Source organism: Zootoca vivipara, chromosome 7, assembly GCF_965207765.1.
Source record: "Zootoca vivipara chromosome 7, rZooViv2.hap1.1, whole genome shotgun sequence".
NCBI lineage: Eukaryota > Metazoa > Chordata > Lepidosauria > Squamata > Lacertidae > Zootoca > Zootoca vivipara.
In genome coordinates this window covers 7,786,440-7,800,022 of record NC_142590.1, presented here as the reverse complement: position 1 = coordinate 7,800,022, position 13,583 = coordinate 7,786,440, and the positions used below count along the sequence as shown (strand labels likewise).

Sequence of the window (13,583 nt, the reverse complement as noted above, 5' to 3'; positions counted from 1 at the left end):
ATGCAAGGTTCATCTGTAACTTTTCCACAGTTTTCTTCCTCCACATTCATATTTGGCATCCTTTCCAGCATTCATCAAAGCAATTCTCACCTCCAGGTGATCCTTTAGTATGCTAAATAGAAGAGGCCTCCCTACACATCTGTTAGGGCAATTTTCTGTTTCACCACTTGTCCAGTAGTAAAAACAAAACAAAAAAACTTTACCTTACACACAGCTTGCTTTTCGGATGACAACCAGGTCCTAACTCTCCTTCCCTGCCTTCTTCCAGAACAATTTTTTCTGTAAAAAGATTTGGTTGGCCAAAGACCTTCTTCTCTAGGCACAATCATTAGGGAATTCTTCTACGCAGGGATGGGGAGAAGGTAGATTGGGATCTACTGGAAGATCTCTAGGCCCTTTGAAATGCAACGCACAACCCTTGTGGTTATGAGCAATCCTCACCTCAGCCTTAAACTGGGCTAGTTACATAATACAGTGAGATAGCCCCAGTGATATTTTTAGCCTAGCTTATAACGTCTCTTGATTGAAGTTGGTTGCAACTTCGATTGGAGAGCCTGCTATATTGATTGGTCTCGGAGGAAAGTGCAAATTTCTGCTTAGCCTCCTCTCCAGATCACACTGTGACCTGGATATGTTTTATATTATGGTCTATTTACATACTGCTTTTTGGCCTAGAGGTATAATAATAATAATAATAAAGGTAAAGGGACCCCTGACCATTAGGTCCAGTCGTGACCGACTCTGGGGTTGCGCGCTCATCTCGCATTATTGGCCGAGGGAGCCGGCGTATAGCTTCCAGGTCATGTGGCCAGCATGACAAAGCCACTTCTGGTGAACCAGAGCAGCACACGGAAACGCCGTTTACCTTCCCGCTGTAGCGGTTCCTATTTATCTACTGTACTTGCATTTTGATGTGCTTTCGAACTGCTAGGTTGACAGGAGCTGGGACCGAGCAACGGGAGCTCACCCTGTCACAGGGATTCGAACCGCTGACCTTCTGATCAGCAAGCCCTAGGCTCAGTGGTTTAACCCACAGCGCCACCTGGGTCCCGCAATAATAATAATAATAAATAGCAATAAATTATTATTTGTACCCCGCCCATCTGGCTGGGTTTCCCCAGCCACTCTGGGCGGCTTCCAACAAAGATTAAAATACATTAAAATGTCACACATTAAAAACTTCCCTAAACAGGGCTGCCTTCAGATGTTTTCTAAATGTCAGGTAGTTGTTTATCTCTTTGACCTCTGATGGGATGGCATTCCACAGGGTGGGCGCCACTACTGAGAAAGCCCTCTGCCTGGTTCCCTGGAGCTTTGCTTCTCACAGTGAGGGAACCGCCAGAAGGCCCTCGGCGCTGGACCTCAGTGTCCGGGCAGAGTGATGGAGGTGGAGACGCTCCTTCAGGTATACAGGGCCGAGGCCGTTTAGGGCTTTAAAGGTCAACACTTTGAATTGTGCTTGGAAACATACTGGGAGCCAATGTAGGTCTTTCAGGACCGGTATTATATGGTCTTGGCACACTCCCCCCCCCCAAGTCACCAGTCTAGCTGCCACATTCTGGATTAGTTGTAGTTTCAGGGTCACCTTCAAAGGTAGCCCCACGTAGAGTGCATTGCAGTAGTCCAAGCAAGAGATAACTAGAGCATGCACCACTCTGGGGAGACAGTCCGCGGGCAGGTAGGGTCTCAGCCTGTGTACCAGATGGAACATAATATTGATGCAAAAGGAAAATACTACAGAAGCACAATTGAATAAAACCAGTCAAAGCAGTAGCAAATCACTCAATGCTGGACACGGAGCAGATAAAAAGAGGTGAATCATTCTTTGGCAAGATGCCTAAAGACAGGTGGGGCAAACTATTCCCTGCTCCATGCAAAAATGCATGAGGACTCCTGCAAATTCGCCCTGCTCTCCGGAAAAGTCCCTTTGGATTTAAAGGCACACAACTTTTAAGTGCCAGTGTGTTTTGTTGAGATTGTAATTAATCCCGGATAGCGCTTCTCTCTTTATAAGCTCCAGGACAACTTAGTCTCTGCTGCCTGTTGTGGGATGAAACAAGGGGGCAACCCTAAACACCCATTTTAACACACTAGTTCTTCTTGCTGCAGAAATCACATACCTTCCAAGTTCCGGCCTGAGAAATAAGGGACTGGACCGGAAGTAGCAGAACGGAAGTAGCGCTGTCGCCATTTTGGAACTGGGCGGAGCATGCTCAGAAGTGACTTTTGATGCTGCTTTGCCCAGTTCCAAAATGGCCCGGCGCCAGAAGTCGCACTGCAGCCATTTTGGAACTGGGCAGAGCAGCATCAAAAGTCACTTCTGAGCATGCTCCACCCAGTTCCAAAATGGCCGTCGCGCCAGAATAAACTGGGGAAAAACAAAAAACAGTAAGCCAGGTGTCCCCAGCTGGAAAAACAGGGATTTCCCGGTGAATACAGGAGACATGGCAGCTATGCCCATTTTAACACACTAGTTCTTCTTGCTGCAGAAGTCATAAGGGAAAGACGGACATTGAGACAGGAGGAGCTGCTGTCATTGTGAGCTTTCTAAAGAAACAGGCGACACCTCTGACCAATAAGCCAGCAAACTTCAGTCGCACCCATAGAATTAAAAAACAAAACAAAAGGTTATTCAGATATGGAAACAGCTTTTCAGGAGTGCTCCTGTGTCTTTAAATTATAAAACGAGAAGCAACTACCGTATTACAAATTTCCAGTGAATTTCCAGTACAGCTCTTTTTTTTGGCAAAATTGCCTTATTGTCTAGTTTGACTCACAATGTTTCTCCGAATACTTAACCTCCCTGCAATCTCATCTCTATTCTTTATAGAAACGGAGAACAAAAACATTCTGTCTTCTTAATGGCGGCTTTTAAACAACATCGGAAAATGAGCTACAGACTCAAAACCCAGCTCAGGTATCAGGAAGAGTGGGAAGAAGAGCAGTGTGTAATCTCTGCTCTCGATTTTGCAGAGTTCGAAACTGCCGGGGGCAGGGAGGTCTCTTCCCCTGAGTTTCAGCTCACAGAGTTACTCTGGCTTACAACTTCCAGTCGCCTCCGTTCGTTCACAAAAGGGAGCGAGATAAAAGAAAATAATTGCCTCCCATTTGTTTTGGACGTGTGCTGGTTTCTGTGTACGGAAATAGAGCGAGAATGACTGGCTGCGGTGTTAAATCCAATTGCCGTCTCACCCCACTGCAACAAACCAATAATTTAAAAGCTACGCATAAAACAACTGACAATTTGCTGTCCATTAACAGTACCCAAACTCTGTGGCCTGAAGCAGACACCCACTGAAGGCCTAACCATATGCTAGAGCAAAGGCGGGGAACCTCTGGCTCTCCAGCAAGCAGGGTCTAATTTAATGGCTAGGGATGGGGAGCATCTTCATTCAGCACCATCTGCAGGGCCAAAGGTTCCCCACCCCTGTGCAGGACCAATATTGGATCTCTCTATATCAGGCCCTCCAAGCGTCCCTATTTCCCAGGGATGTCCCTGATTTAGAGAAGCCATCCCGGTTTCTGATTTGATCCCAAAATATCCCACTTTTCCTTAGGATGTCCCTCTTTTCATTGGAGAAATGTTGGAGGGCATAGAGTTATCTGACTCCCGAACCCCCTTCCTGTATAGGGAAGACTTTTTTTTTTAGTATTTGATGTTTCATTATTTTTAATAAATTTTTATTGGGTTTTATAAACAAGAATAATGTTATACAAATAAGTATACAGTGGTACCTCGGTTTACAACCACAATTGGTTCCGGAAGTCTGTACTTAAACTGAAGCGTACTTAACCTGAAGCGAACTTTCCCATTGAAAGTAATGGAAAGTAGATGAATCCGTTCCAGACGGGTCCGTGGAATACTCAACCTGAAGCGTACTTAACCCGAACTATGAGTGTAATTGGTTCTGGAAGTCTGTACTTAAACTGAAGCGTACTTAACCTGAAGCGAACTTTCTCATTGAAAGTAATGGAAAGTGAATTAATCCGTTCCAGATGGGTCCACGGTGTTTGTAAACCGAGGCGGTTGTAAACCGAGGCGGTTGTAAACCGAGGTATGACTGTACCTAGGTTTCTCATGTCATTTGTATATCACAAAAATAGCATGATGAATGTGGAAAAATTATTTACAACATATGTTTCATTGTTGGTGGCCAATGTTTAAGTTCTTGGTTCATGAATTGGTTTAAACCAGGGCTTGTCAAGCTGGTCCCTACCGCCCACTAGTGGGCGTTTCAGGATTCTAGGTGGACGGTAGGGGGTTCTACGGCACAAGCTGAATCCTCCTTCCATCGAGCACTGGTGGGTGGTAAGGAGATTTTACCATCAAGAAAGATGCATTAGTGGGCAGTAGGTGTAAAAAGGTTAAACAATTAGGAAGAAAAAAGAGGGGAAATGGTGAGTGGGGTGGGGTCGGGTGGTTAAGCTTCTATTCTTCTACTTGGTGTATGTGTGGGGTTTTATGTCAGCATTACTTGTATGGGTTCTCTTACTATTCACTTGTGGTATTTCCTTGATGGTGAGAGAGGTTTGGGTGGCCTAGGGCAGGGGTGGCCAACTCCCAAGAGACTGTGATCTACTCACAGAGTTTAAAACTGGGAGTGATCTACCCCCTTTTGGGGGGTTCAGGTCAAAGCTGCTGAGTTTTTTTAAGGAAGGGAAGCCCTGTTTTGGGGGGTTTAGGTCAAACTTGTTGAGCTTCTTTTAGGAGGGAGGGAGGCCCATTTTTGTTTAGGGCTTCAGGTCATAGTTGTTCAGTTTTTTTTAGGGAGGAGGAAAATTTTGGGTGAGCTTTTTTTAGGGGTGCCATTGATCTACGGTAGCAGTGATCTACCACAGACATCCAGTGATCTACTGGTAGATCATAATCTACCTGTTGGACGTGCCTGGCCTAGGGTGTGGTTGGCTGTCTTTGGTTGGCAGTAGTGAGATTTGTTTTGTGTGTGAGTGAGGTGTGTGTGTGTGTGTGTGTGTGTGTGTGTGTGTGTGTGTGTGTGTTGGATTAGGTTAGCCAGATTGATTTGTATGCTGTCAGAGGATTCTTGTTCTTGTCTTGTTGGGCTATGCATGTGGTCAAGGGTAATCTTCTTCTCTTTGCCCCGTGTCAGTTTCAGTTTATTGGTCTGTTTTTTCTAATAAAGCTGTTTCCCATATTATTAGATACCATTGGTCTACGCTTACTCCTGACAGGTCTCTCCAGTGTCTGGCTGTGATGCTTCTGAGAGTAAGTGGGTTATGAGCTCTTTGTGATGTGAGTGGGCATAATTTCCTCGGAAGATGTTTAGTAGGGCCAGTTCTGGGGTGACTTCTAATACTTGTTTAGTTATTTTGCATATTTCTTGTACAATTGCTGTTCAGAAGAGTTGGATTTTGGGACATTCCCACCATATATGGAAGTATGTGCCTGTTTTTATGTATGTTGGAAGCTGCCCAGAGTGACTGGGGCAACCCAGTGAGATATGTGGGGTGTAAATAGTAAAATTATCATTATGGAATGGGACGTCCCTATTTTCTCTGGAGAAATGTCACAGGGTATGCCATACTGTTGACAAAAAAACGCTGTTACTTTTCAGAACTTTGGCTCTAAAATTACCAACCAGGTGGGCAAAAGCTGTCGTATTATATGCAAACACAATAACCGCTCCCAATAATTACAAGAATAGCTTTTCTTCCATAAAGGCCAAAGTGCCGTTCTTGAAATGAGTCTATCAACCAGTCTACCTTCAAGCTGATCTTTTTATCCATTGGCCATGCTAGTAAATAATGATTCAAAGATCCTTTTGCCTCTGCAGCACAGACACAAAGTCATTCCTCATCTGGTTCTTCCTTTCCCAAGCAGCTTTGAGACTAATAGTTACCCACATATCTCAGTGAAGTGGCTTTGAAAATTCTGGGTATGAAGGTTTGTGAAAAATTGCAGGAGTTGGACATTTACAAATCTTTTACAAGGACCACTTGAAGTAAGATGCTGTTACAAGGCTGATATTGGCTGAACAATTCTCCAGTGCTAATGGAAGTGTGGGTTTTGGTTTTTTGGCACAAACAAAGCTTCATATTTCATATGTGGTCCCCAGAAAGCACAAATCGAAATCAGAGCCTGCCCTAGAATGAGTTCTCTGAATGAGTCTGAATGGCAGTTACAAAGCACTTTCTGATAGCCCTGACAGGACAAAGCACTTTTTCTCAAATGAAAAAGGCGGCTATGTAAATGGATAGGAACATAACAGGCATAAGCAAACCAGGTTCTTCCATTCAAGCCATGTTTCCCTCACTCCGTACTCCCCAAAAGAGAAACAAAAAAAGTATAATTACCCCAAAGCATTCCTGTAAGGGCCAGGATGTACAGTCAAAAGCCAGATCGATAGACAGATGGAAAGAAAACAGAAAAGATCAGGAAATGGGCCATCGCCAGAGAGCAAAGGAACAAGGAGACTGTAGGAAGAAGATTGGCATCTGAGAAGAGGAGAAATCCCATCTCCCAACCTTGCTATCCTGACATTCCATTCCTTCTGCCATCCCAGAACCCCCCCCTTTCCCCCCTTGCCTTGATTCCATTTGCCAACATTACAGTGGTGCCTCGCTTAACGAACGCCCTGTAAGACGAAATTTTCACTTAAAGAAAGGATTTTTCTAGCGGAGGTTGCCTCGCTAGACGAATTCGTTTTACGAAAAATTCGTCTAGCGAATCGCGGTTTCCCATAGGAATGCATTGAAATTCAATTAATGCGTTCCTATGGGCAAAAAAAAAATTCAAAAAAATGCAATGCATTCCTATGGGATTCGCTAGACGAATTTTTCGTTATAAGAATAGACCTGTGGAACGAATTAAATTCGTCTAGCGAGGCACCCCTGTACTACCCCCCCCCTAGAATTAAGAGCACACCTAGAAATGTGAAGAGTGAACACATCAAACATACACTTGCAAACACATGTTCCATACAGTTAGACTCATAAGGGGTGGCTGGCTGGCTGGCTGCAGCTCCCTGATCTCCAGAGCAGCTGCCTGGCAGCTAATTAGTAAAAACACAAAACACTAATCATGAGCCCTAAGGGACAGATATGCAATGGCGCTTTGTATGGAAGATGATTTTGGGCAGGCTTATGCAACCTGAATACAAGGAAGCCCAGTAAGTAACTGCCCTGATCAACCAGTGGTTCAGACTGCAGGCACTGGCAGCATGGACCAAACATAGTGTTGCTCATAATGGACAGAAAAGGGACTGGTGGGTGAGGAGGAGAATTTGGAGGAGAAACTGGGCTAAGGCAGGGCAGTCCCGAGCAGGTCGGGCGCCCTGGCGCTGAGGGGCAGAGATTGCTCCGGCGCCCCCGCCCTCGCAGGGTGCAGCATGGTTTCCGCGCGGCTTTGCCGCGCAGCACCCCACCTACCAGCCCAGCGCCCTGGCGCACCGCGCCACCAGGAGTCTAACTAGAGCTGGCCCTGGGCTCAGGGCTTCAGCACCCAGCTACTGCTTTGCTCCAAATTGCCCTTTCCTGAAACGGCTATTCTTTACAAAGCAAAGCAAAGCAACCCAAGACCCAGTGTTCTATTACATATACAGTGTAATGAAGAAATGTGTCCTCACTACAGACCCAAACTAGTTTGTTTTCACCCAAGTTATCCAAAGTGCTGTGTTTCTAGAGGGGCAGGTAGGGATCCTAATGCAGGACTCAGAGCTCTCAGAAAGCGCCATTCCTTCGGGGTTCCTCGATAGCTCAGTTGGTAGAGCACGAGACAGGGTTGTGGGTTTGAGCCCCACACTGGGCAAAAGGATTACAGGGGACCAGATGACTCCGTGGTCGCATCCGACTCTACGATTCTATGTAACGTGAAGTTTCAAGCTTCCCGTGTACATGTGCCCCGAGAAAAAGAACCGGCTGAATCAACAAAAAAGTACTTGTAGGGTTTTCAGGGCGGAGTCTTACCTGCTTGGCCAGTGAAGCCAAAATCATAAACATGTTGATATTGAATCAATGGAATATATTACCAAATTTGAAATATGTCAAAATGTAAGATTGGGCACTCTTAGATGGGATAGCTTTCTTGTGCTGTAGGGTGAATGCAGTAGCGTCTTAAGGTCATCGGGCGCCCTGGTGCAGATCCCTCGGGCGCCCCCCACTCTTTTTTTTAAAAAAAGGAAAGCTCCGCTGCAGAGCGGAGCAGGGTCCTAGTACCCCTGCTCTGCTTGTTTACCTCTCTCCTCCGAGCGGTGCGGCTGATGGGCGTCCAGGAGGAGGGGAACGGAGGCCGCTGCGCAGCTCCCCCACTTGCTGGGGCGCCCCGCACCACTAGGGCCAATGGGCAAGCCGCCCCTGGGTGAATTCATGAGTTGGGTTGGGTAGGGGACGGATGGATGGGTGGGTGGGTGGGTGGGTAGATGCCTGAGAGAATGGAAGGGGGTGAGGAGTTCATGACCATGGGGCCAGCTTATGTATGTCTGGCTGTTCTTTATTTCTATTGCACATGTTCTAGGGGCAAACCACAACAATCTGGGGGCAGCCTGGGTTAGCCCTTCACTTTCCAGATTGCATTTTTGGGTGTGTCATTTCCTCCCCTCCCACCTTCCTGCAATGTCCTTGCATCATTGCAAACAGCCCCCACCCCCTCACAAATAAATCTCAAGCAGGTGACAGAGGCAAAGGCATTCACTGGATTGACAGAGCATGGATACCAACCTGGGGAGTGTCTGGGCCAGAGTTTCACTGGCAGCACAGTCCTGAGCTGTGCGAGAGCTATTGGAAAGGTGACAGTCTGAACGCTAACAGGGAAAGCTCTAGAAGTGCAGGAACTTACGCCAAGGCAAAGGCCATCAAGGCTCCAACCACCACAATGAAGTCCAGGATGTTCCAGAGATCTCGGAAATAGGAGCCGTCTTGCAGGATTAATCCCTGATCTATCATCTGCGGAAAAGGTGGAAGCAACTGAGTCATAAAGCCATTGGAACGGGAAAGTGCCACTTTTGTAAACTAAATGTGCTGCTACACGACAGCTTCTGCATCTGATCAGTAAAATGGAAGAGCACATAGTCTTCGAATAATCAAAACGAACCATTTTAAAAGTCACAAAATAGCATAGTTGTCTAGCCATCAATAATGATGCAATCTCCAACAGGAGCTCGTCAGCACAGAACCACATTCTAAAGAGAAGTCACCGTTTTATTAAGCAGAAAATTACTATTGTAGCATGATGGCTTTACAATGCTATGCCCCTCTTTTGTTTTATATACCATGATTTTATTAAAGCTGCAATATTACATCTAGTCAGAAGAGTCTTTTAACATTGATTTAAACCTTGACTCGAGCAAACAGCCAGATCCACAAAATGGCGCCCATCCCAAGGGCCAGAGTGGACGTGGTCCAAGCTCCACAGGCAGCTATGTCACTGGTGCAGACGCAACACAGTAGACACAAAATGTGCAATCCTCTTGAGAGTGTAGAAAGTCAATGGTAATTTTGCTTGTAGCTTTCAACAGAAGCAATGATTGAGTAGTGCTCAGAGCCCACCCTGTCCAGAAAAACCCTGGACTGAATTGTGGCAGGGCCAAGGCCAGGTCTGAGGGGACTCCAAGTGAGGCGCTCTCTCCAGGCCCCCTAACCAGAGCCCCTCTCCTACCCAGTCCCCAAAGTGAGCATATCAGAGGTAGAGGGGGTAGAAGACAGGGGGGGCGGAGAAAGGGGTGGGTGGCAGTACCAAAGGCTGCAGCAGTGGAGCTCCAGCCACCCAGTCTTCCCTCCCTGCTGCTGAGAAGAGCTGCACAAGGCCAGTTTGCTTCATTTCTGGGCACCTACATAGTATTTGTTGAGGCACCAGAGTCAATGAATATGGTGGATTCAGCCGTCTTGTCTGCTGTGTCCCACTTCAGTGTCATGTGCTACAGAAACATACACACAAATGGGGTGCCATGTGCTACCCAGTGGCAGAGCTTCATGCTCCGGCACCGGGGCGCGGAGAGCAGGCAGGGGCGGGGCTGGCAGGCGTCCTGGGGGTGTTTAACACTGCCTGTGGGGGCATGGCAACCAGCATGGGGGTGGGGAAGCAGCCACGATGGCACCCCAACAGGATCGCGCTGCCGGGAGCGGTGCGCTCCCCCCCGCACACCTCTTCCTGCACCACTGGTGCTACCACCAGGTCTGGGTACAAGGAATCACCTGGCTGACGATATAGCCACTAGCTTCTGTGACCTTATTTTTAAAAAGGACTGGATGAATTTATTGGGGGGGGGGACATTTATCAACAGCTATGAGACGTAATAGCTAAACGGAATCTCTCCTGTTCAGAGGAAGCATGGCTCAGAACACCACTCACTGATTGGCAAAGGGAAAGGGAGACTTGCTTGCAAGCTTCCCTTTAAGCAACCAGCTGGCCAGTTTTGCAATGCAGAGGGGCCTTGAGTTTCCTTCCTCAGGCCAGTCATGTCATACAAAATACACCTTTCGATGGTGTGCCCGAGCAGGGGAAAGGGCCTTGCTTCATCACAGGGCCCTGATTTAGATAAGCCTCGGTCCCACTAAGAGCTTATGAAAACCAGAATGCCAATTTAGATTCCCAACTGCCAATCTGGTGCCTAATTTTAGAAGCTCTGCTCTGTGGGAGTGACATTTGCAACATGACAGAGATGAGCAAAAGGTTCTGCTTTAAGGAGAGAGAGAGAGAGAGAGAGAAAAGTGTGTGTGTGTGGGGGGGGTGTATTCAATTTTCTCTTTCTACTCGAGAAACCATTTCACATTCTCTTCCACTGAGGCCAACGCTCATCACCCACAAAGAGGAAGTCACAGAACTTGTCACTGTAAACCGAGATCGCACCAACAACTCACACCCACAACTTCTCTTGCCATGCCTAATTTTGGCAGACTCAGCAAGTGCTGAGAAAGTGAGATTATTCTTGGATTTATTTATTTTTTACTAGAAAACTCATCGGTTTTGCCCCTTCTACTTCCTTCCCCATTCCCTCACCAGCTTGTAGAGGAATTTCATGAACTGGACTCCAGCATATCAAGGAATCAGAAGAAAAGACTTGGAGTGAGTGTGTGAGTGTGTGAGTGTGTGTGTGTGTGTGTGTGTGTGTGTGTTTGCATGTGGGCACAAATAGTTTGAAAGGTGACGCAGCAGCAGAAGTTCATGGGTCTTCCTCATAAGGTGGTGTCAAGCCCAGCCCACTCCTTGGCATATAAGGGAGGCCACTGCATATAAGTGTGCACTGCAGCCAATTCTTCCCTCCTGTTATAAGAATTTTAAGGTCTCAAATGTAGAATAAATATCCACAAATGCACACATATCTAAATATATAAACCATGTGTCTGAAATAGCATGGGAGAGCAATCCTGAAACCATTTTGACTCTCCCAATGACCTCAAATATTCCTCTGCAGTCAGGGAGGCAAATGGGGAAAGCCTTCCCATTGTATTTTTGCTTGCAAATCCTGTCTTAAGGGCGTATTTGTGTATGAATAGGGTGAGCCAGGGACCCAGGTGGCACTGTGGGTTAAACCACAGAGTCTAGGGCTTGCTGATCAGAAGGTCGGCGGTTCGAATCCCTGCAACGGGGTGAGCTCCCGTTGCTCGGTCCCAGCTCCTGCCAACCTAGCAGTTCGGAAGCACATCAAAGTGCAAGTAGATAAATAGGGACCGCTCTGGCGGGAAGGTAAACGGTGTTTCCGTGCGCTGCTCTGGTTCGCCAGAAGCAGCTTTGTCATGTTGGGCACATGACCCGGAAGTTGTCTGCAGACAAACGCCGGCTCCCTCAGCCTATAGAGCGAGATGAGCGCCGCAACCCCAGAGTTGGACACGACTGGACCTGATGGTCAGGGGCCCCTTTACCTTTACCTTTAGGGTGAGCCTGTGACCTGGATTCAGGAACTAAAGTATTAACCATCACCAAAGAATGGCCAGGCTGCCCAGGTAATGCAACCAGCGACCATTATCAGGTATCCTGGCAGACAGGATTTCTGCTGTAGACCCGCCTCCTATAAGGGATGTATGGTGATTCTGGGGTGGTCTTTGGCTAAGGGGGATGGGCAATGTCCAAAGCCTTTAAAGGTTCCTGCACACTTTTGCTCAGGGTCTCTCCCTCCTTGGAAGCAGGAGAGGGAAGTCTGTTGCAACAGAAAAATAAGTATCTGCCTTGCTTTCCACTGGATCCTGCCTCCATCCATTCTTCTTTGACCAATCATGGACTTAGGGGACTCAGAGTCCCATGGGGAGTTGGGCAGCAAAAGACAAATCCCAAATTTTTACATCACCAAACCTCTTACATCTGTAGTTGTGGCCTGATTTTACCCAAACGCTAGTAGGCATGCCCTTTTATTCTTGGAATTTGAGTGGTCCAAAGGGCAGGGAGGTGGGGATGCGTTGCCACGCAAAGGAATGATGGCAAAGCACTCTGTAGGAATATCAAACCTACCATCTTTCCATTGATTTCATGATTCTTTCCCTTGTTTCTTACCTTGATAACCATCTCAAAGGTAAAGACGCCAGTGAAAACATAGTCAAAGTATCTCAGGACCTGCAAAGAGAAGAAGAGAAGTTGCAGAATATATTTCTGATGAAAACACTCACATATTTAAGAACAGTGGTACCTCGACTTACGAAGGACTCGACAACTAGTTCAGGTGATAGGGATGGGAGAATGGTCTCACCATCCCTATGTGAAGGGTATTCCGTTAAAGGAATCCAGGGACTCAACTTGGTTTGGTCAACCCCCAAGAAGGGGTTCTGCCCATGCCTGAGTCCAGGGGAGCATCTGGGCAGTGAACAGAGTCTGTTCCCGGGCTTTTCACCCACCTCAGGTGTTCACCCTTGGCTGACCTATGATGGAGCTCTGGGTCAGCGCTACCTGCAAGGGTGTACCGGTAGGCAGCTAGTCGAACCAGAGCCTATGCAACCACTCACTTTTCTGTAATCAATAAAGTTGTGGCCTAAATTCTGCCAAAAACCCAAATTAAATTTGAGTCAAATGTGTCTTTATTTAGGGGGGAGGTCTCTGAGTCTGAACACGCAAACACTACTAACATCTGTTGGCCATTACTGCTCCTTAATCATCAACAATAAATTCCTTTTTTTTAAAAAATGAAGTGGGTCACATCAAACTGAATAGTGCAGCATGAAACAACTTCTCCATTCTAAGTTCTTTCTTTTGCAATTATTCTGGATGTAGCTTTTTGCTGCCTCCAGAAGCAGAGATATATTTTCGAGAAACAGAAGGCAAGGTTGGTTTAAACAGATTCAGGCCCTCCTCCTTCTTTTGCCTCCACAGGAGATATGGGCAAACACTGTCATATTGCATGCATATATAATCATTTTATTATAGGCAAAGCTCCTAAAATATGATGTGTCTATAAAAAATAATGCGAACGAAGAACAGCCCTGATTCTTGCACCAAAGGAGGAATAAAATAAATGCAGGCCGGTAGAACAGCCTGTCAGTTTAATTAATAATGATTCATGATAATGATAACTCCTTGGCCCCACCCTGCCATGAAAAGCAAGTGCCCTGGGGCATCCCTGGCTCCACCTTCCTAACAGCCCCTATCAGAGGAAGCAGGAAAATGCCAGAATGGACCCAGCCTCTTTCTTCCATCATCAATATGC

General features: G+C 46.7%; 1 protein-coding gene across 1 annotated transcript in view; it reads right to left on the bottom strand.

Moving 5' to 3' along the window:
• CACNA1E (calcium voltage-gated channel subunit alpha1 E) overlaps positions 1-13,583 on the bottom strand; it is a 327,543-nt gene that overhangs the window by 76,255 nt on the left and 237,705 nt on the right. Inside the window, exons 23-24 of the mRNA XM_088673714.1 lie at positions 12,440-12,499; positions 8,792-8,898 (exon numbers count right to left, since the gene is read on the bottom strand). Coding sequence (XP_088529840.1) covers positions 8,792-8,898; positions 12,440-12,499 — 167 coding nt within the window. The remainder of the gene's footprint in view (positions 1-8,791; positions 8,899-12,439; positions 12,500-13,583) is intronic.